General features: G+C 41.9%; 1 protein-coding gene across 1 annotated transcript in view; it reads right to left on the bottom strand.

The window, feature by feature from the left end:
- The window catches only part of LOC311143738 (TBC1 domain family member 4-like), a 144,724-nt gene extending 132,472 nt beyond the window's left edge, over positions 1-12,252 (bottom strand). Inside the window, exon 1 of the mRNA XM_084179613.1 lies at positions 11,713-12,252. Within this exon, the coding sequence (XP_084035739.1) occupies positions 11,713-12,114 (402 nt within the window). The 5' untranslated portion in view covers positions 12,115-12,252. The remainder of the gene's footprint in view (positions 1-11,712) is intronic.
- Positions 12,253-23,153: the final 10,901 nt, after the last annotated feature.

The raw sequence follows: 23,153 nt of genomic DNA, 5'->3' as shown, positions 1-23,153 counted from the left end.
ATCAAAGTTGGATCAGCCTGTAGTGTGGTTTTCCACTTTAATTTTGAGGGCGACTCCAAATCCAGACCTCCATGGGTTGATAAATTTGATTTCCATTGATAATTTTTGTGTGATTTTGTTGTCAGCACATTCAACTATGTAAAGAAAAAAGTATTTAATTTGATTATTTCATTCATTCAGATCTAGGATGTGTTGTTTAAGTGTTCCCTTTATTTTTTTGAGCAGTGTATATAATTTACATACGTTTTCACACCCCTTTGCTATGACACTCAAAATTGAGCTCAGGTCATCCAATTTTCTTTGATCACCCGCCCAAGCATGCAAAAATTGTTTTTAAAAATGTAGTCCATTACCACTTTCAGAGTAATGCATTTTGTTTAACGCCTTGCCAATGATATTCAAATTATTATTACATTCTAAATTACGTGAGAAATGTGGACTTGCCTGTCTTAATATACTGAACAAAAATATAAAACGCAACAATTTCAAAGTTTCAGTTCATATAAAATCAGTCAATTTCAATAAAGGTATTAGGCCCTAATCTATGGATTTCATATGACTTGGAATACAGATTTGCATCTGTTGGTCACAGATACCTTTAAAAAAAGGTAGGGGTGTGGATCAGAAAACCAGTCAGTATCTGGTGTGACCACCATTTGCCTCCTGCAGCACAACATCTTCTTCGCACAGAGTTGATCAGGCTGTTGATTGTGGCCTGTGGAATGTTGTCCCACTCCTCTTCAATGGCTGTGCAAAGTTTCAGGATATTGGCGGGAACTGGAACACGATGCCGTACACGTCGATCTAGAGCATCCCAAACATGCTCAATGGGTGACATGTCTGCTGAGTATGCAGGCCATGGAAGAACTGGGACATTTTCAGCTTATCATGCTGAAACATGAGGTGATGGCAGCGGATGAATGGCACGACAATGGGCCTCAGGATCTCGTCACGGTATCTCTGTGCATTCAAATTGCCATCAATAAAATGCAATTGTGTTTGTTGTCCGTAGCTTATGCCTGCCCACACCATTACCCTACTGCCACCATGGGGCACTCCGTTCACAACGTTGACATCAGCAAACTGCTCGCCCACACGACGCCATACATGCTGTCTGCCATCTGCCCGGTACAGTTGAAACCGGGATTCATCCTGAAGAGCACACTTCTCCAGCATGCCAGTGGTCATTGAAGGTGAGCATTTGCCCACTGAAGTCAGTTACGACGCCAAACTGCAGTCAGGTCAAGACCCTGGTTAGGACGACGAGCATGTAGATGAGCTTCCCTGAGACGATTTCTGACAGTTTGTGCAGAAATGCTTAGGTTGTGCAAACCCACAGTTTCATCAGCTGTCCGGGTGGCTGGTCTCAAACGATCCCGCAGGTGAAGCCGGATGTAGAGGTCCTGGGCTGGCATGGTTACACGTGGTCTGCGGTTGAAACTGTACGATCTTTGTCCCCATGTGCAGTTGCAAATCGTAGTCTGGCTTTTTTATGGCGGTTTTGGAGCAGTGGCTTCTTCCTTGCTGAGCGGCCTTTCAGGTTATGTCGATATATGACTCGTTTTACTGTGGATATAGATACTTTTGTACCGGTTTCCTCCAGCATCTTCACAAGGTCCTTTGCTGTTGTACTGGGATTGATTTGCACTTTCCGCACCAAAGTACGTTCATCTCTAGGAGACAGAACACGTCTCCTTCCTGAGCGGTATGTCGGCTGTGTGGTCCCATGGTGTTTATCGATGCGCACTATTGTTTGTACAGATGAATGTGGTACCTTCAGGCGTTTGGAAATTGCTCCCAAGGATGAACCAGACTTGTGGAGGTCTAAAAAAAAATGTCTGAGGTCTTGGCTGATTTCTTTTGATTTTCCCATGATGTCAAGCAAAGATAGACATCACGATTGACTATGACTTTTCGAATCACCCAGTGTTGCTATCTGCAGAGTTAGCTCCAGGTAAATGTTGCAATTCTTCAGCCATTCCTGGACCTGTGACCAAAAACAAGCTACATATGGACAGTAACAAAATAAATTATCAAACTGACTGTCTCTTCGCAGCTAAATCTGCAGAGCTGGGAAGGTTGTATCCCCCATATATAAAAAACATTCTATTGGTTGCTAGAATTTGTTACATAATTAAAATTGTAAAATGCTACGTTTTGAATACGGCGTCGTTTTCCTTATCAGTTCATAAACAATGGAATCGGTACATTGAAAATCTCTTCCCAACTATTTTGCAATATATATGGCACAGCAGTCAATTTTGGGTCATTAAATGAAACGGGTATAGATTTTTTTATTTATCATAATTTTAGTTAACCAATTTTGGTTTTTAATGCAGGGCCGACAGACAAGTTCCTTATATTTTCCCCCTTCCAATTGCCTCTTCCATGTTTGCGGTAATGCTGCAATTAGTTGGTTGTAAGTTTGGGTAGAGCAGACATTTCCATATATCTTTCATAGCTGCATGTGACATAACTCCACCAGTCCTATGTATGACATCATTTACAAAGATTATACCTTTTTTAAACATTTGATCATGTTAACCCATGTCTTTAAGCTTGACAATATCTGTCTATAAGCTATTTCTAAAACAAACTTCAAGAATAGATATTCTGAGTGTGCTTCGGTGTGTCTCCTAGTCCTGCTTTGTCCTGCAGAAGAGTGGTTAAATTCAGTGTCCTAAAATAACTGGGTAAGAGGAGTCTGGACATGTCTACTCCTTCTTCAACGCAGTGAAAAACACACCTAGGTGTTCCAGGTGTAGGCCTACTTCAAACTTGGAATACAACGTGTCAAAACAAAGCACTTTAGAAACACACAGTGATCAATGACTCCCATAAAAAGGAAAGGACAGTTTGGTGCGTGTGGTAGTCCGATAAGTGCAGAGAGGTAGCTAGCCAGGGGAACACAGCCCAGTTGGTGTGGGTGAAGGTGCATTCCTCATGGTCCATCTGGCACATGTTGCTACCCAGCCAGTTAAACTTGCATAACAACAACGCTAGCAAGCTAAACAGGGACATGCTGCTAATGTTGCCTTTCCTAGTGCTGCATCATGTATGTATGTATGTATGTATGTATGTATGTATGTATGTATGTATGTATGTATGTATGTATGTATGTATGTATGTATGTAGCTGAGAGGCCCAACAACACCTCAAAAGTAAAAAAGTTTTGGTGCTATTTTCCAAGCATTTACTCTCTGCCTCACTCACTGTGACTCTCAGCTTTCACCAGCAGACAAACAGCCTGGTCTGGCCTTGCACATACCACGGAAACATGATACAGTAAAAACAGGCCAGTATAGGGCCTTTAAAAACTTGAACACTACTGTATGCTTGTGTGTGAGAACTATTTGAGACAGGCTTTTATTGTTAAAAAGGTCCCGAACAGTCATTCTAATTCCCATGTAAAATAGCCTTTTGAGGGATAAAACTTTCACCCATAACATTTGTTTTCGATAGAAATGCTCAATTTACCAGGACGTTTGAAAAGACAGGCTGGGCGGGACCTTATATTCATGAGCTCGCCTTGACTGACAGCTCTTTGAAATGCCTATGTCATACAACTTGGATGCAATATCATGTTACCATTGGTGTATTAATATGAGAGAGTTAGTGATGTCACTATCCCCTTAATAATCCTGCCTCCTTAATACAAGTGTTTGACACAGGGGAGGGGACCAGTAACTTTATGATCAAAGTCATTTTTTATACTTTGGTCATCATACTTTGATCTGGTTTCATCCAAATAACATCAAATGTCATGAAAAACATGATTTTGACTGTTCATGACCTTTAAAATCGAAGAGACTGCTGTAAAAATGGGGTATAAATGGACTGAGGGTGAGAGAGTCAGCGTAGTTATGTATATCTTTGGAGGTGTTAAGATGCCTCTGGTATGACATTGGCAGTTGGCACTAGGCTACCCCATATCACGTGATCCAACTGTAACATGAAACACAAGCCAGGGCATGGAAGGCATGCACACGCGCACACACAGATCATTAGAAATGTGGTTAGGATATACAGTGCATTCAGAAAGTACTCAGACCTTCACTTTTTTCACATTTTGTTCAGTAATAGCCCCCCTATCAATCTACACACATTACCCCATAACCACAAAGCAAAAACAGGTTTTTAGAAATGTTTGCACACAAATATTTCAGTTTTACATAAGTATTCAGACCCTTTACTCAGTACTTTGTTGAAGCACCTTTGGCAGTGACTACAGCCTTGAGTCTCCTTGTGTATGACGCTACAAGCTCGGCACACCTGTATTTGAGGAGTTTCTTCCATTATTTTCTGTAAATCCTCTCAAGCTCTGTAAGGTTGGATGGGGAGTGTCGCTGCACAGCTATATTTAGGTCTCTCCAGAGATGTTCGGTCGGGTTCAAGTCCAGGCTCTGGCTGGGCCACTCAAGGACATTCAGAGTTGTCCCGAAGCCACTCCTGCATTGTCTTGGCTGTGTGCCTAGGGTCAGTGTCCTGTTGGAAGGTGAACCTTCGCCCCAGTCTGAGGTCCTGAGCAGGTTTTCGTCAATGATCTCTCTGTACTTTGCTCCCTTCATCTTTCCCTCGATCCTGACTAGTCTCCCAGTCCCTGCCGCTGAAAAACATCCCCACAGCATGATGCTGCCACCGCCATTCTTGGCCAGGTGATGAGCGGTACCTGGTTTCCTCCAGACGTGACGCTTGCCATTCAGGCCAAAGAGATCAATCTTGGTTTCATCAGACCAGAGAATCTTGTTTCTCATGGTCAAAGTCCTTTAGGGGCCTTTTGGCAAACTCCAAGCGGGCTGTCATGTGCCTTTTACTGAGTAGTGGCTCCCGTCTGGCCACTCTACCATAAAGGCCTGATTGGTGGAGAGCTGCAGAGATGGTTGTCCTTCTGGAAGGTTCTCCCATCTCCACAGAGGAACTCTGGAGCTCTGTCAGTGCAACCATCGGGTTCTTGGTCACCTCCCTGACCAAGGGCCTTTCTCCCCCGATTGCTCAGTTTGGCCGGGTGGCCAGCTCTAGGAAGAGTCTTGGTGCTAACAAAACTTCTTCCATTTAGAAATGGAGGCCACTGTGTTCTTGGGGACCTTCAATGCTGCAGACATTTTTTGGTACCCTTCCCCAGATCTGTGCCTTGACACAATCCTATGTCGGAGCTATACGGTCAATTTCGTCGACCTCATGGCTTGGTTTTTGCTCTGACATGCACTGTCAACTGTGGGACCTTTTATAGACAGCTGTGTGCCTTTCCAAATCATGTCCAATCAATTGAATTTACCACAGGTGGACTCCAATCAAGTTGTAGAAACATCAAGGATGATCAATGGAAACAGGATGCACCTGAGCTCAATTTTGAGACTCATAGCAAAGGGTCTGAATACTTATGTAAATAAGGTATCTTTTTTTTTTTTTTTTCATGAGGAAAATGTTATATTTTATCCATTTTAGAATAAGGCTGTAACCTAACAAAATTTTGAAAAAGCGAAGGGGCCAGAATACTTTCCGAATGCACTGTAAAAACTATTCAGGGACTTTGTAAATATTACCCCAACAAATCTAGAAATGCAGGTTTCCGGTTTGACTTCAATATTTAAATACCTTACCTATTTTTAGAGTGTTCAAAAATGCATGACATTTGAAAATGCAAATTCAATTGAATATAATGAAAAATCTGAATGATTATTTTGGAGTAAAAAAAATTGTTTAATTTACTCAATTTTTATAATATTTTCTATCAACGTAAGAATTAAGTTCTTACAATTTATCATTTGGCTCTGTTTTTTTAGAAGATTGTGGGTAATTGAAAAATGTCAGACTATGATTATTTTACAGAAATAAAATGATATTTCTATATTAGTAGTAAGCAGTTTGTGCTATGAGGTGTAATGGATCATGATGAACGGATATCAAAACCGTCGGACAAATTGACGCTCAAAGATGACAACACCCATTCCCAACAATCGACAAGGTCATGCGCACAAATGCAGCATCCTACAATGCCTGCAGCTCTACCTCCACTTAGGCTACTGCTAGTGGATTTAGTACTATGCTCAACAATGCCTGCGAAAGTGGGTTAAAATGGCTAATAATCAAAAACAGAAAACAATGTTAAACAATAAAACACACGGCCAAGGCAACAAAGGAGTGGCTCAAGAAGAAGCACATTAAGGTCCTTAATCCCATAGAAAATCTGTGGAGGGAGCTGAAGGTTCAAGTTGCCAAACGTCAGCCTCAAAACCTTAATGACTTGGAGAAGATCTGCAAAGAGGAGTGGAACAAAATCCCTCCTGAGATGTGTGCAAACCTGGTGGCCAACTACAAGAAACGTCTGACCTCTGATTGCCAACAAGGGTTTTGCCACCAAGTACTAAGTCATGTTTTGCAGAGGGGTCAAATACTTATTTCCCTCATTAAAATGCAAATCAATTTATAACATTTTTGACATGCCTTTTTCTGGATTTATTTTTTGTTATTCTGTCTCTCACTGTTCAAATAAACCTACCATTAAAATTATAGACTGATCATGTCTTTGTCAGTGGGCAAGCGTACAAAATCAGCAGGGGATCAAATACTTTTTTCCCTCACTGTATATTATAATTCATGTTGGAAATACTCAAAAAGTTGATGCAAATAGTTAATTTTTAAAAACTATTGGAACTAGCACAATATTTGCTAGTCTCTAGACCTATGCAAGTTGGATAATGCAGAACACTTTTCACAAAGAAGTAGAGATGATAATGGGGAAATTGATTCTTCTAGTCCAGTCAGTGCTGCTCCCCTTCCTGAACAACAAGTACCAGGCGATGAGGCAACACTCATGATGTGTTGATCATTGCATATAAAAGCTGCTGATTCAATTTTGGGTCTATGAATCCCTTGTCAAAACACAGTCTGTCAGAGATGTTTGATCCCCTGTATCTGACGGATACAGCCCTGATCTGGATTATCTTAGCCTAGGCTATATTTAAATCCAGTTGCCTATTCTATCCCACCACCACAATGGCCTAAATACTTAATACCGCAGCCAAAACATGTTTTAATTGACCAATTAAATAGTCTTCTTTTTTCATGATTCTAAAGAGAGTGTGTTATCACTAGGCCTACTCCAGCCCACTCAAACTAAACTACATTTAGCGCCTATTGATGAAAGGATCTTCTTCCAGAGGGACTTTTTTAATGCTCGGTCTGAACGTTAAAACACATTGCTTGCGGGATGGTTTGGAAACAAAGTATCCTTTCATATCAGCAACAAATAAATTACTACACACCTTTACAGGTTAGGGTTATTATTATTTATTTTATTTTACTAGGCAAGTCAGTTAAAAACGAATTCTGATTTAAAATGACGGCCTACCCAAGCCAAACCGGACGACGCTGGGCCAATTGTGCGCCGCCCTATGGAACTCCCAATCACGGCCGGATTGTGATCCAGCCTGGAATCGAACCAGGGTCTGTATACTCTAAAAATTAGGGGTTCAACAAGGGTTCTTCTAAGATCCTCAAAGTTCTTTGAAGTGCAGGCACTTAACTGAACAATGTAAAGATTAACTCCTTAATTTAAAGTAAGGGTTGTCCCTTGTAGGATCTAAATTGATAGATGGTATCATCATAAAACCAATATCTTTTCATATTTGTGCAAAACAGAAAATAGATACAATTCAATGGATATCAATCAACAAAGAGGTAAGAATATGTATGCTATAAGAATATGTTGAAGGCTAGCTGTATTGGGTGCAAATGACTGAACTGCTCACTTTTGTGTCTGTGTCTGCAGGTTTACAGACGAGGAGGCATACAAAGGTATGTCAATTGGTATTGGTATGTTATGCAGATCACATTTACCATCCTCCTCCCTTACCTCTTCAATGAAAATCCCATAGGCCTCTACATTATGGACAAGGTATGTGTATAAAAACCATTATCAAAATGGTTTTTTTTATTCACATTTACCACAAATACCAAGGTATGAGTACTGTCATGTGCATGTTTTGTTAATCATCTGTATAATTAATATTTTTTGGATTCACAGACTTCACCCTCCCTACACCTCTGATGAATATAACAGGAAACCTGTTTGATCACCATGCACTGCAAAATCATTCTGGCTATGGATACGGAGAACATCAGACATTAACATCAACATGCCAGAGGATACAGTGGGGGGAAAAAAGTATTTAGTCAGCCACCAATTGTGCAAGTTCTCCCACTTAAAAAGATGAGAGAGGCCTGTAATTTACATCATAGGTACACGTCAACTATGACAGACAAAATGAGAAAAAAAATCCAGAAAATCACATTGTAGGATTTTATATGAATTTATTTGCAAATTATGGTGGAAAATAAGTATTTGGTCAATAACAAAAGTTTCTCAATACTTTGTTATATACCCTTTGTTGGCAATGATGGAAGGAGGTTTTCACTCAAAATCTCATGGTCCCATTCATTCTTTCCTTTACACGGATCAGTCGTCCTGGTCCCTTTGCAGAAAAACAGCCCCAAAGCATGATGTTTCCACCCCCATGCTTCACAGTAGGTATGGTGTTCTTTGGATGCAACTCAGCATTATTTGTCCTCCAAACACGAAGAGTTGAATTTTTACCAAAAAGTTATATTTTGTTTTCATCTGACCATATGACATTCTCCCAATCCTCTTCTGGATCATCCAAATACACTCTAGCAAACTTCAGACGGGCCTGGACATGTACTGGCTTAAGCAGGGGGACACGTCTGGCACTGCAGGATTTGAGTCCCTGGCGGCGTAGTGTGTTACTGATGGTAGGCTTTGTTACTTTGGTCCCTAGGTCCCCCTGTGTGGTTCTGGGATTTTTGCTCACCGTTCTTGTGATCATTTTGACCCCACGGGGTGAGATCGAGGGAGATTATCAGTGGTCTTGTATGTCTTCCATTTCCTAATAATTGCTCCCACAGTTGATTTCTTCAAACCAAGGTGCTTACCTATTGCAGATTCAGTCTTCCCAGCCTGGTGCAGGTCTACAATTTTGTTTCTGGTGTCCTTTGACAGCTCTTTGGTCTTGGCCATAGTGGAGTTTGGAGTGTGACTGTTTTGAGGTTGTGGACAGGTGTCTTTTATACTGATAACAAGTTCAAACAGGTGCCATTAATAAAGGTAACGAGTGGAGGACAGAGGAGCCTCTTAAAGAAGAAGTTACAGGTCTGTGAGAGCCAGAAATCTTGCTTGTTTGTAGGTGACCAAATACTTATTTTCCACCATAATTTGCAAATAAATTCATTAAAAATCCTACAATGTGATTTTCTGGGAAAAAAAATCTCAATTTGTCTGTCATAGTTGACGTGTACCTATGATGAAAATTACAGGCCTCTCATCTTTTTAAGTGGGAGAACATGCACAATTGGTGGCTGACTAAATACTTTTTTTCCCCCACTGTATACCCATTGGACCCATTGGCTCTGCTGGGAGTTTACCTTATATTTTGATTTTTTTATTCTGCTTTGCCACTAAAATCCTAATAAAACACTGACAACTAAAATATTGTGGTATTGTTGTTATTGTTAAGCGTACTATAATAATATGCCATTTAGCAGACGCTTTTATCCAAAGCGACTTACAGTCATGTGTGCATACATTTTTTACATATGGGTGGTCCCGGGGATCGAACCCACTACCCTGGCGTTACAAGCTCCATGCTCTACCAATTGAGCTACAGAGTACTACTACTACTACTACTACTACTGCTACTAATAATAATAATAATAATAATAATAAGAGAGGGGGGAGTAGTTCAAAAATTAACCACAAAAAGGTTATTCAAACGATTCTTTGAAGATCCATTAAAAGGGGTTCTTTGAAGAACCCTTTTAAAGAGTTATTCGAAGTAGTTATGGAGGTTCCCCCACAGTTTCAATATGAAGAACCCCTAAAGGATCCTCCAGGAACCTTTATTTTTTTGAGTGTAGTGACGCCTCTAGCACTGAGATGCAGTGCTGCGCCACTCGGGAGCACCTCGGCTTAGTGTACACATGGCCATATCTCCATGTTACAGTGCTTGTTTACAGAAAATAGAGGTGACCACCTGTGCTAATTAGCAGTCTAGCGTGCTCCGAACACCTATGTGTAAGCGTAACTGGGGAACTGTAGTTTTGACGGAAGGAGGCACAAATAGCTGTATGGATCTGTGCAAAACCGCTACATTAAGTGTAGATTTTTTATTTGAACTATTATTTCTCGTTGATGTCGAAAGCCGTATCGCAAGCAATTCTAAATATTAAAACCGAGCGTCAGGCTTGTAGTTCCCTCCATAGAATCTGCTGAGAACCCTTACAGTCCAGGTGGCAGATAATGGACCCTATCAGATATTTATGTAGTTGATGCGGTATATTAACCAGGGCTTGGAACCAAAATTATTTTCCACTTGTTTCCTTCTGAACAGAACCATTATTTTTGTTGGTTCCGTTCCGACCAGCAAAATAAAAGTTCTGAAACGGTTCGAACCCTCCAAAAATAACAGTTTATATCGTTCCTTTTGAAACATCTGAAATCATTTTTTAAAAACATTTAGCTCAATTTAAAATTGCTTAAAAAATTTGTGCGGATAGAGCAGCTTGCTATGGAGCAGGTGAGCTATTTACATGCATTGGACAGACGAGTATAGGGCGCGGGAAGTGACTGGAATTTTGCGGGTGGAGGAGGCTTGGCTTAAAGCGCTGGGCATCTTGTTGTTGTTATGACATGCATTATCTGAATTCAGCTTACTAGCTTAACTGGGTTTGAGAAAACTTCAAACCCAGTTACTATTATATGCATTTCTGGCATTGAGAAATAACCGCTATATGACATTTAAGAGGGGAATCTGTAAAAGGCAAACCACACCGGCCACATTGCATGCATGAGCGATAACAAACGCGTTATTTCATCATTTCACCCACACTGCTTGCGAGTGTCTGCATATCCAAGCACTAAAATAGAACTTGGTTTTATTTCAGATGCTCCACGCGCTGAATGTTTCATGTGCATTTCGACCTGCCCCTAAATTAATATAATTGATTCACAGTTGATTTTGGTATTTTAACCTGCGTGTCACGATCACGTCTGGTGGGGATAGACAAAATCAACATGCAGACGCACGCGCGTAGTCAGCATGCAAGCCCCATTGGGCCCCCTTCGGTTCTCAAGAGCTAGGCCTACTCTAGAGAAAGAGGACCACTGTGGTAAAGTTCTGAGTTCTCCAGAGGTTGCCCATTGTTTTATGGCTTATGCTTGAGAGTAGCTGGTGCAACTGTCTGGCAATTGTACTTGACCCATTTAAAATGGATCATGAATCAGGGTTACATGGTACCATACCTCCACATCCTTGCAAATGAAAGAATACACACTGAGTATACAAAACATTAAGAACACCTACTCTTTCCATGACAGTCTAACCAGGTGAAAGCTATGATGGGGAGGAGACAGGTTAAAGGAGGATTTTTTTTAAAGCCTTGAGATGACATGGATTGCGTATGTGTGCCATTCAGAGGGTGAATGGGCAAGACAAAATATTTAAGTGCCTTTGAACGGGGTATGGTAGAAGGTGCCAACGCAATATTAGGAAGGTGTTGTTAATGTTTTGTACATTCAGTGAAGGTCATCATTTAGGGGAAATTGACGTTTTTAAAACTTGAGTGTAGGCAAACACCTGTAAAGCATAACGGCAATTCTGACAGTGACACACCTGTAAGTAAATTATGACAACCTACCTGGTTTGGGTCGTTCGCCCTGAAGACATGGCATGTCATCTCCGACTCGGGGTTGTCGGGCTGGCTCCGGATAAGGTAGGCGAAATAGGTGAGGTCATTACTGTTGTGGATGAACCGCGAGATAAACTGTACTTTATGCTCAAAGATGAAGACGGACGAGTTGGTGGCATTGTTGGCGGGGATACATCGAATTAACGGCGGCGTGAGCACTAGCTGAACTTCCCTGGCCTGGACAGGACCCGTCTCGCGTCCAGACTCGTTCTTCTCACTTTTCCTTCGGATCTCCGCCACCAGCCACGGCAACATAGGCAGGGTAGTCCGCCTGTCCAAAGAGGACCAGCCGATGTACCAGAGGGAAAACCTTTTAATATCTGGCTTCTCTTTGTCATCCCGACCCGCCATCTCTGTTTAATTAGGACAATGGAGAGAATAAACTATTCAAAGCCTAATTGTTAAATTCAATGATACAGCCCCTAATAATCGATTAGTAACATTCGATAATCAATAATGTATCAATGTTGTGCTGTGCCCAATTCACCTGCAAAACCAATTGGCTAGATACACCTTTAAATATCTATATGGCAACAATTAATAACCCATAATTCACGAAGTCCTTGTTGAGGAGAGAAAGTTATTGCAACAAAGACAGCATGCGTTCCTCGTGTCGTTAGAAACAACTGCAGCACTCGCTGTCCAGATTGTCACAGGGTGGTGGCTGATATTGTTTGTTCTTCCACTGGAGTCATCAATTTGTAGAAAACTTTACTGCCGAAACCATCGAAATGACAGCTCCGTTTGGTGTTTACTTGTGTTGCAAAGTAACTATTTGCACAAGGACCGAGCTTTTCAAACAGTGTTGAGTTTGTCCAGTGTGCTAAATCGTGGCGTCTGGAGCGATGTGTAAACATTGAACGGCCCGGGAAAAACAGACTTTTCAACTGGCTTTCCCAAAACCGCAGTGCCAACGAGAGAATATATGTTCATTTGCAAAGAAAAGCCGTCCTTCACGAGTCTGTCTGTATGTCAGTTGTCACCGAAAAGCTCCACGTTGTTGTGTTTATTTAGCGTTCTCTTCGATGTCGTGGTGAGACTGCTAGACCCACCATTCATTCACGGACTGGCCGTGCGCGAGAAAGATAGAACAATGAGACAGATATTTCAGTAGATGTTTAAATGTGAAGTATCCGCTTGGCAGTTCCACTCACTACCAAATATGGTAGTGAGAGGAAGCCCACTTGCGGGTCAGTGGAGAAGATGGACCGAGAGATTTGGCCGACATTCTGCAAATTCTCATCGATGAAACATTTAATCTCAATACAGTTATGTTCCCAAAACTAGAATATGTTATAAACATAGTGGACAAATGTTTGTAGACTTTGCAAAAGTTTTAAAAAATCGCGTTGTTTGGAAAGAGTGCCAAAGCGAATCGAGTTATTGCACACGCGCACTTCACATAGTAGGCGTTCCCTATAGGAAATATGCAGATGATTGTAGAACGCACCAATAGGATCTCGCTAGCTCGTGCTTGGCTCTGCCCCCTCCTTGCTTGTTCTGCTCACGATGGCTCATTTGTTCCCATTGGAAACGACTGGCTGTGGTCTATCTTGGTTCAGTTATCAAAATCTTTGGATAAACCCTCAAACACCCACCTACTAGTCACATGTGCGCAAGGAGTGGGCTATGCCACTTCAACAAATGGCAGGAGAGAACGCATGTGACAGGGCACCCACATTAAAGGGGCTATCTGTAGTTCAAACAATAACAATGTGAAACCCCGCCACTGATTAGGTAAACAGCTGAGGGATGGGGCTGGAGAAATGTAACCACTCTGAAACTCATGGACAGAGCTATGGATACTGATCATGCATGACTGACCATGCATGATATCAAAATGAGTTTTAAAGGAGCTCAAATTAAAATCAAATGTATTTGTCACATGCTTATTAGTAAACAACAGGTGTAGACAGTGAAATGCTTACTTACGGCCCTTCCCCACAATGCAGAGAGAGAGAATGTCCAGTGTTTCCAGATTTCTATGAAATATGATCTATACTTACATTTACGTCATTGTAATACTTAATTACAATATGAGTGAAATAGGTAATTAAGTTAGTTAAAAAACAGATTTTCTATGTTTGAATTGTATGGGTGTACCCCAACAACAGAATGGTGTGGGCATATACCGGTGTTATGAGACTGATGGTTTCTATGGTAGTGGCTAGATGGAGTACAGGTCCATTTAGTTGTCGCGTCGGGGTCAGGAGTTGTTGACAACTACCATTTTAGCTCAGCCTAACCTTAACCCTTTTCCTAACCTTAACCCTTTTCCTAACCTTAATCTCATTCTCCTAACCTGCTGTGTTAGTTCTGCTAATCTGCTGCAAGTAGTGCCGGGTGAATAATCAGGAGGGAAATGGCTTAACAGTAACATGTATAATAAACATAGAAAACCGCAGAACATTAACTAGAACAAAGGAGCACATGGCATAACACACAGAGCATGAATATCATCAAAAAGGGATAACATAGACTAGAGATCTGGCAGCATAATACATAGCATTTCCTGGTTGCTAAAATTCTAATAGTTCTCCTCATTTCAGTTTATGTGACAAAACAAGCAAGTATAGTGTAGCAGGGGTACGCAACTCTTACCCTACGAGGTCCGGAGCCTGCTGGTGTTCTGTTCTACCTGATAATTAATTGCACAAACCTCGTGTCCAGGTCTAAATCAGTCCCTGATTAGAGGGGAACAATTAAAAAATGCAGTGGAACTGGCTTTGAGGTCCAGAGTTGAGTTTGAGGGGGGTAGAGAATCATTCTATCACCTAAACGGCTGTGGAATATAAGTAAAAGACGCAAAAACAAAACTTAAGAACGGGAAGAATATAAATAGTGCACAGAGAAGAGATCTACCGCGTCTTAGACTTTCAATGAGAGTGACATATCTATAACACATTTCTATGTGAATTTGGTCAGGTCGCCCAAAAAGTTACATATTGCACTCCTACAATATAATGACAAAAAGCACTTATTCTTTCATTCACAAAAGGAAGGGAGAATATGCCGTGCCGTGGCATCACCATGAAAGCATTGCTAGCGTTCAGGAGGAGAGAAGGTGGTTATATGGCAAGGTAAGGAGTGAGAAAAAGTCTGAGGACGGGGGATTTAGGCGTGGGAACAGGTCAGCAATCAGCTCATTTTCTTCTTACCACTGTATATATTTGGGGATTCCTCCTCTGTAAACGTCATTTGCCAGATGATGCACTAGTGGACAAGGAGGCTACGTTTACACAGACATCCCAATGCTGATATTTTTTTCACTAATTTGTCTTTTGACCAATCAGATCAGTTATTTTACCAATAACTGGGCAAAAGCTCAGAATTGGGCTTCCTCTGTAAACTCAGCTGAAGAGTCTCATTTCATACAAGCTCATTTGTTTCCACATTTCCTCACCTCCCCTCATCTCCTCGATTACCATTGACCTTTTTCAAAAGGAGGCGAGGAGAGGACGGAGGAGAGGAAACGAGGAGTCAAGCAAATCCAATTAAGAATCTCCCTAAATCAAATGCGCTTCTCAAATTGAACCATAATCTGCGGCACCCATTCATATTGTCAACAAGGCAGCAACATTCAGAAACACACAACATGTATTTTCCATAAAATGTATGTTTGAATTTTCTAACAACTTTTTCTTGGGAATCCAGAAAGCATGTCTTATCTTATCAAGAGCAAACAACACTTTTCCATGTGAAAACTCAGAGTCCTAAGTCTAATCCATGTGAGTCGATTTTGAAATACAGTGGCATTTGCGTCCCTCGCCTTTGCAACCATTAAAAACACTAAAATGACAAATATATATACAAAAACATGTATGATGTGTAACTATGTAATAGAAGTCAGATCCGCAGCCACTCCGAATTTAGTATGTGTACCTAATGTTATGATATGGGGGGTAGTTTAGTGTTAGCACACAGGTAGGCAACACTATTCAGGAAACACTCCATCCCCCAGGTGGCAGCACCAACTGGGTCAAGGGTTGTGCTATACCAGGAAGCCTTTATAATTACTCCACTGTGGTCAATTAAGGTGATGGTCAATCAGTGCCAGTTTGGAGAGCCGTGAGGCTACTGGTTTTGGTGGCCATGTGAGGCCTTTCATTTGGTTTTGAATCTTTCGTTTAGGCATGCCTTTTTGTGGTTTTCTTTTTGTTTACGTTTATTTTGGGTCACTACTTTGAACTGCTACTAATTTTATTGGACTGGCCGACCAAGCAGTCAAGACAGAGCTGGCCCTGGACCCAAGGTAAGGTCGCTGTCTCCTGGGTACGTGCAGTCAACAGCTGGTCGCATATGCTTACTTCTCATATTTTGCACACATTCAATCAGGTTACAGACCATGTAGCTAGGCCTAAGATGCCTAGAAAACAAAAGGCCTCATGGCTACCAAAACCAGCAGCCTCATAGCTCAAGTGTTTGAATACCCGCCAAAACCCATTTGAATCTGCTGTTGTTTTCTCAAAGGAACAGTACATTCTTGGACGAACATGGGCAGCCATGTATAGAGGGTATGTGTGAGTGTTCCATTAATTGATACAGCTAGCTAGATTTAGCAACAAAAAAAATTGACAGCCATGCTGCCATAGGGAAGTTTTTATCTGAGGCCTGAAACCAGATGTCATGGTTGCAAGCTCCCTTACTCCCAAAAATAGACGAGACATGCAGTAAATGTGACTTCATCATCAGCTAGCCACTCACCGTCCACATGGCGGTCCACGAGGGACCGTCTGGAACCAGAAATCGGCCTGGGTATTTCTAACCCCATTGGCCCATTTTATTTTTCCTCGAGGCCACCACACCTGCCAACCTTTTTTCCCTTGAGTCCCCATTATTAGCCAAATAATGATAATTCAGTGCAAAACCCCCAATTTAGACAGGACCACTGGGTTAAAGATAGACCAGCCCATCTGGCATTTGACTGAACTGCTCACACTGAAATCTACCTTCTCCAGGTGCACACACATACTGGGTCACAGTTATCAGCAACATAATGGCTCACACTGTCTCACATTGGTTGAAAATAAAATGGCTCTTTTCAATTCTGGGGTTGGAAATTCAATTTGCCTCCTGAATTGAAATGGAACTGACCCCAAAACCCAATGGCTATATCAAATGAAACGCATGTATTTGCATGTTATTCAGTCCTTTCCTGCTGAACAGTACAGACAACATTACAGACATAAAGTGATAAAGATGTAGTACCCTGGTCAAATTGCAAAAAATAAGTAAAAGGCAAAGGAACATTTCATATTTATACAGTGCATTCGGAAAGTATTCAGACCCCTTCACTTTTTCCACATGTCGTTACGTTATAGCCTTATTCTAAAATTGATTAAATTGTTTTTCTCTCATCAATCTACACACAATACCCCATAATGACAAAGCAAAAACAGGTTTTTGAAAATTTTGCAAGTTTATTACAAATAAAAAAACATATCACATTTACATATGTATTCAGACCCTTTACTGAGTACTTTGTTGAAGCACCTTTGGCAGTGATTACAGCCTCAAGTCTTCTTGGCTATGATGCTACAAGCTTGGCACACCTGTATTTGGGGTGTTTCTCCCATTCTTCTCTGCAGATCCTCTCAAGTCCTGTCAGGTTGGATGGGGAGCGTCGCTGCCCAGCTATTTTCAGGTCTCTCCAGAGATGTTCGATCGAGTTCAAGTCCCGGCTCTGGCTGGGCCACTTAATTGCAATTTTCCTAAGTCCCTCTTTGTGTCACCTGACCACACGACTGAACAGTAGTCCAGGTGCGACAAAACTAGGGCCTGTAGGACCTGCCTTGTTGATAGTGATGTTAACATTTACATTTACGTCATTTAGCAGACGCTCTTATCCAGAGCTACTTACAAATAGGTGCATTCACCTTATAGCCAGTGGGATAACCACTTTACAATTTTTTCTTTTATTTTATTTTAGTAAATTTTTTTGTTTAAATTTTTTTTTGGGGGGGGGGGGGGTAGAAGGATTACTTTATCCTATCCCAGGTATTCCTTAAAGAGGTGGGGTTTCAAATGTCTCCGGAAGGTGGTGAGTGACTCCGCTGTCCTGGCATAATGAGGGAGCTTGTTCCACCATTGGGGTGCCAGAGCAGCGAACAGTTTTGACTGGGCTGAGCGGGAACTATGCTTCCGCAGAGGTAGGGGAGCCAGCAGGCCAGAGGTGGATGAACGCAGTGCCCTCGTTTGGGTGTAGGGACTGATCAGAGCCTGAAGGTACGGAGGTGCCGTTCCCCTCACAGCTCCGTAGGCAAGCACCATGGACTTGTAGCAGATGCGAGCTTCAACTGGAAGCCAGTGGAGTGTGCGGAGGAGCGGGGTGACGTGAGAGAACTTGGGAAGGTTGAACACCAGACGGGCTGCGGCATTCTGGATGAGTTGTAGGGGTTTAATGGCACAGGCAGGGAGCACAGCCAACAGCGAGTTGCAGTAATCCAGACGGGAGATGACAAATGCCTGGATTAGGACCTGTGCCGCTTCCTGTGTAAGGCAGGGTCGTACTCTCCGAATGTTGTAGAGCATGAACCTACAGGATCGGGTCACCGCCTTGATGTTAGCGGAGAACGACAGGGTGTTGTCCAGGGTCACGCCAAGGCTCTTCGCACTCTGGGAGGAGGACACAACGGAGTTGTCAACCGTGATGGCGAGATCATGGAACGGGCAGTCCTTCCCCGGGAGGAAGAGCAGCTCCGTCTTGCCGAGGTTCAGCTTGAGGTGGTGATCCGTCATCCATACTGATATGTCTGCCAGACATGCAGAGATGCGATTCGCCACCTGGTTATCAGAAGGGGGAAAGGAGAAGATTAGTTGTGTGTTGTCAGCGTAGCAATGATAGGAGAGGCCATGTGAGGATATGACAGAGCCAAGTGACTTGGTGTATAGCGAGAATAGGAGAGGGCCTAGAACTGAGCCCTGGGGGACACCAGTGGTGAGAGCACGTGGTGGGGAGACAGCTTCTCGCCACGCCACTTGGTAGAAGCGACCGGTCAGGTAGGACGCAATCCAAGAGTGAGCCGCGCCGGAGATGCCCAGCTTGGAGAGGGTGGAGAGGAGGATCTGATGGTTCACAGTATCAAAGGCAGCAGACAGGTCTAGAAGGACAAGAGCAGAGGAGAGAGAGTTAGCTTTAGCAGTGCGGAGAGCCTCTGTGACACAGAGAAGAGCAGTCTCAGTTGAATGACCAGTCTTGAAACCTGACTGGTTTGGATCAAGAAGGTCATTCTGAGAGGGATAGCAAGAGAGTTGGCTAAAGACGGCACGCTCAATAGTTTTGGAGAGAAAAGAAAGAAGGGATACTGGTCTGTAGTTGTTGACATCAGAGGGATCGAGTGTTGGTTTTTTGAGAAGGGGTGCAACTCTCGCTCTCTTGAAGACGGAAGGGACATAGCCAGCGGTCAAGGATGAGTTGATCAGCGAGGTGAGGTAAGGGAGAAGGTCACCGGAGATGGTCTGGAGAAGAGAGGAGGGGATCGGGTCAAGCGGGCAGGTTGTTGGGCGGCCTGCCGTCACAAGTCGCAAGATTTTATCTGGAGAGAGAGGGGAGAAAGAAGTCAAAGCATAGGGTAGGGCAGTGTGAGCAGGACCGGCAGTGTCATTTGACTTAACAAACGAGGATCGGATGTCGTCAACCTTCTTTTCAAAATGGTTGACGAAGTCATCCACAGAGAGGGAGGAGGGGGGGGCGATTCAGCAGGGAGGAGAATGTGGCAAAGAGCTTCCTAGGGTTAGAGGCGGATGCTTGGAATTTAGAGTGGTAGAAAGTGGCCTTAGCAGCAGAAACAGAAGAAGAAAATGTAGAGAGGAGGGAGTGAAAAGATGCCAGGTCTGCTGGGAGTCTAGTTTTCTTCCATTTCCGCTCAGCTGCCCGGAGTTCTGTTCTGTGAGCTCGCAATGAGTCATCAAGCCACGGAGCTGGAGGGGAGGACCGAGCCGGCCGGGAGGATAGGGGACATAGAGAGTCAAAGGATGCAGAAAGGGAGGAGAGGAGGGTTGAGGAGGCAGAATCAGGAGATTGGAGGGAGAAGGATTGAGCAGAGGGAAGAGATGATAGGATGGAAGAGGAGAGAGTAGCGGGAGAGAGAGAGCGAAGGTTGCGACGGTGCATTACCATCTGTGTAGGGGCAGAGTGAGTAGTGTTGGAGGAGAGGGAGATAGAAAAGGATACAAAGTAGTGGTCGGAGACTTGGAGGGGAGTTGCAGTGAGATTAGTAGAAGAACAGCATCTAGTAAAGATGAGGTCAAGCGTATTGCCTTAAGAAGGTAGAGTAGCGCTTTATTATGGACAGATTTCTCCCCATCTTAGCTACTGTTGTATCTATATGTTTTGACCATGACAGTTTACATTCCAGGGTTACTCCAAGCAGTTTAGTCACCACATCTTGCTCAATTTCCACATTATTTATTACAACATTTAGTTTAGGGTTTAGTGAACGATTTGTCCCAAATACAATGCTTTTACTTTTTGAAATATTTAGGACTAACTTATTCCTTGCCACCCATCCTGAAACTAACTGCAAGTCTTTAAGTGTTGCAGTAATTTCAGTCACTGTAGTAGCTGACGTGTATAGTGTTGAGTCATCCGTATACATAGACACATTGGCTTTACTCAAAGCCAGTGGCATGTCGTTAGTAAAGATTTTTAAAAAGACAGCTGCCCTGGGGAATTCCTGATTCTACCTGGATTATGTTGGAGAGGCTTCCATTAAAGAACACCCTCTGTGTTCTGTTAGACAGGTAACTCTTTATCCACAATATAGCAGGGCGTGTAAAGCCATAACACATACGTTTTTCCAGCACCAGACTATGATCGATAATGTCAAAAGCCACAGTGAAGTCTAACAAAACAGCCCCCACAATCTTTTTTTCATCAATTTCTCTGTCATTTGTGTAAGTGCTGTGCTTGTTGAATGTCCTTCCCTATAAGCGTGGTGAAAGTCTGTTGTCAATTTGTTTACAGTAAAATAGCATTGTATCTGGTCAAATACAAAAAAAAATCAAAATCTTGACTTGATAACAGGCTGATTGGTCAGCTATTTGAGCCCGTAAAGAGGGCTTTACTATTCTTATGTAGCGGAATGACTTTTGCTTCCCTCCAGGCCTGAGGGCACACACTTTCTAGTAGGCTTAAATTGAAGATATGGCAAATAGGCGTGGCAATATTGTCCGCTATTATCCTCAGTAATTTTCCATCCAAGTTGTCAGACACCGGTGGCTTGTCATTGTTGATAGACAACAATTATTTTTTCCCCTCTTCCACACTCACTTTACGGAATTCAAAAGAAAAATTATTGTCTCTCATAATTTGGTCAGGTATACTTGGCTGTGTAGCGTCAGCATTTGTTGCTGGCATGTCATGCCTAAGTTTGCTAATCTTGCCAATGAAAAAATCATTAAAGTAGTTGGCAATATCAGTGGGTTTTGTGATGTATGAGCCATCTGATTCAATGAATGATGGAGCTGAGTTTGCCTTTTTCCCAAAAATGTAATTGAAGGTGCTCCAAAGCTTTTTACTATCATTCTTTATGTAATTTATCTTTGCTTCATAGCGTAGTTTCTTCTTATTTTTATTCAGGTTAGTCATGATTTCTCAATTTGCAGTATGTTTGCCAATCGGTTGTGCAGCCAGACTTATTTGCCATTCCTTTTGCCTCATCCCTCTCAACCATACATTTTATTTTTTTACTCATCCATCCACAGGGTGTTAACAGTTTTTTGTCATTTTCTTAATGGGTGCATGCTTATCAGTAACTGGGATAAGCAATTTCATAAATGTGTCAAGTGCAACATCTGTTTGCTCCTCATTACACACAATGGACCAACAAATATTATTTACATCAACAAGTCCACCTAACTGCCCTGAATGTAAAGCTCATAGAATTAAAAAGGTATTGTTGGACATTATTCATTCTAATCAGACAGGTTTTTTACACAGGTTTGATACATTGGAGATAATATAAGGTAAGTACTGGAAACAATAGAACACTATGAAAAATCTGGGAAACCAGGCCTGCTATTCATAGCAGACTTCGAAAAGGCATTTGATAAAGTACAACTGGGGTTTATATATAAATGCCTGGAGCGTTTCAATTTTGGAGAATCTCTTATAAAATGGGTGTGAAATAGTAAATAATGGCTATTTCTCAGAAAGTTTTAAACTGTCAAGAGGAGTGAAACAAGGTTGTCCACTATCGGCATATCTATTATGGCCATCGATGTTAGCTATTAATATCAGATCCAACAATAATATCAAAGGATTAGAAATCCAGGGCTTAAAAACAAAGGTGTCATTGTACTCTGATGATTCATGTTTTCTTTTAAATCCACAACTTGAATCCCTCCACAGCCTCATAGAGGATCTAGATACATTTTCAAATATCTCTGGATTACAACCAAATTATGATAATTGTACTATATTACGTATTGGATCACAAAAAAATAAGAATTTTACATTACCATGTAGTTTACCAATAAAATGGTCTGATGGTGATGTGGATATACTCGGAATACATATCCCAAATGAAATAAATGATCTCACTCCAATACATTTTAATAGAAAGTTAGCAAAAATAGATAAGATCTTGCTACCATGGAAAGGTAAATACCAGTCAATTTGTGGAAAAATCACCCTGATTAACTCTTTAGTATTATCCGAGTTTACCTATTTGCTTATGGTCTTGCCTACGCCTAGCGAACAGTTTTGTAAATTATGAGAAAAAATTATTAAATTTTATTTGGAACGGCCAGATTTGATAATGGAACATTTTGCGCTTATAGCCTACTACCATGTGCGCATTGCTGCGCTTATAATGTGAAGAAATAGCCAATAGGAATTTCATAAGGATGCACGCAGTGTCTGTCTTAACTTGTAGCCTGTGAGAAAGACCAGATCACATGACAGAGAGCTTTGTGAGTGAGAGACGCTTCGGATTGCGCAGCACACAGGGAGAAGGGCACAACGCAACACAGGGCCTCAAAAGGCATGGATTTTTTTTTGCGTGCATTACGGCCACAAAGGGGATGCCACTGTGAATGAGAGACTATTGGCGTGTGTACAGCCTGCGCAAAAAAACTAAGCAGAGCTCATGCCTTTCAAGCGACTTTTTAAAATCATCATTAGTCTCATCATGCAGCCTTACAATGTATTAAAAATCTAAACATATAGCCCAACGTTTGTAGAATAACCAAAGTTACATTAATAACCCTAAATTAAGCATATAGGAGAACCTATTTCTTTGTTAACCGCTCAACACAGAATAGCCGCATGTGCCCACTCCCTCATTGTTTGGAGATATTTATATTTTATTCAGCTTTGTTCAATTGTATTCTTCATACTATAAAATAATGCAACGGAATTATAAGCAAATCCTTGTCTGCTAAATGAA

Source organism: Coregonus lavaretus, assembly GCF_964263955.1.
Source record: "Coregonus lavaretus genome assembly, chromosome: 16".
NCBI lineage: Eukaryota > Metazoa > Chordata > Actinopteri > Salmoniformes > Salmonidae > Coregonus > Coregonus lavaretus.
The sequence above is the reverse complement of the archived record's forward strand: the minus strand, read 5'-3'. Positions and strand labels throughout refer to the sequence as shown.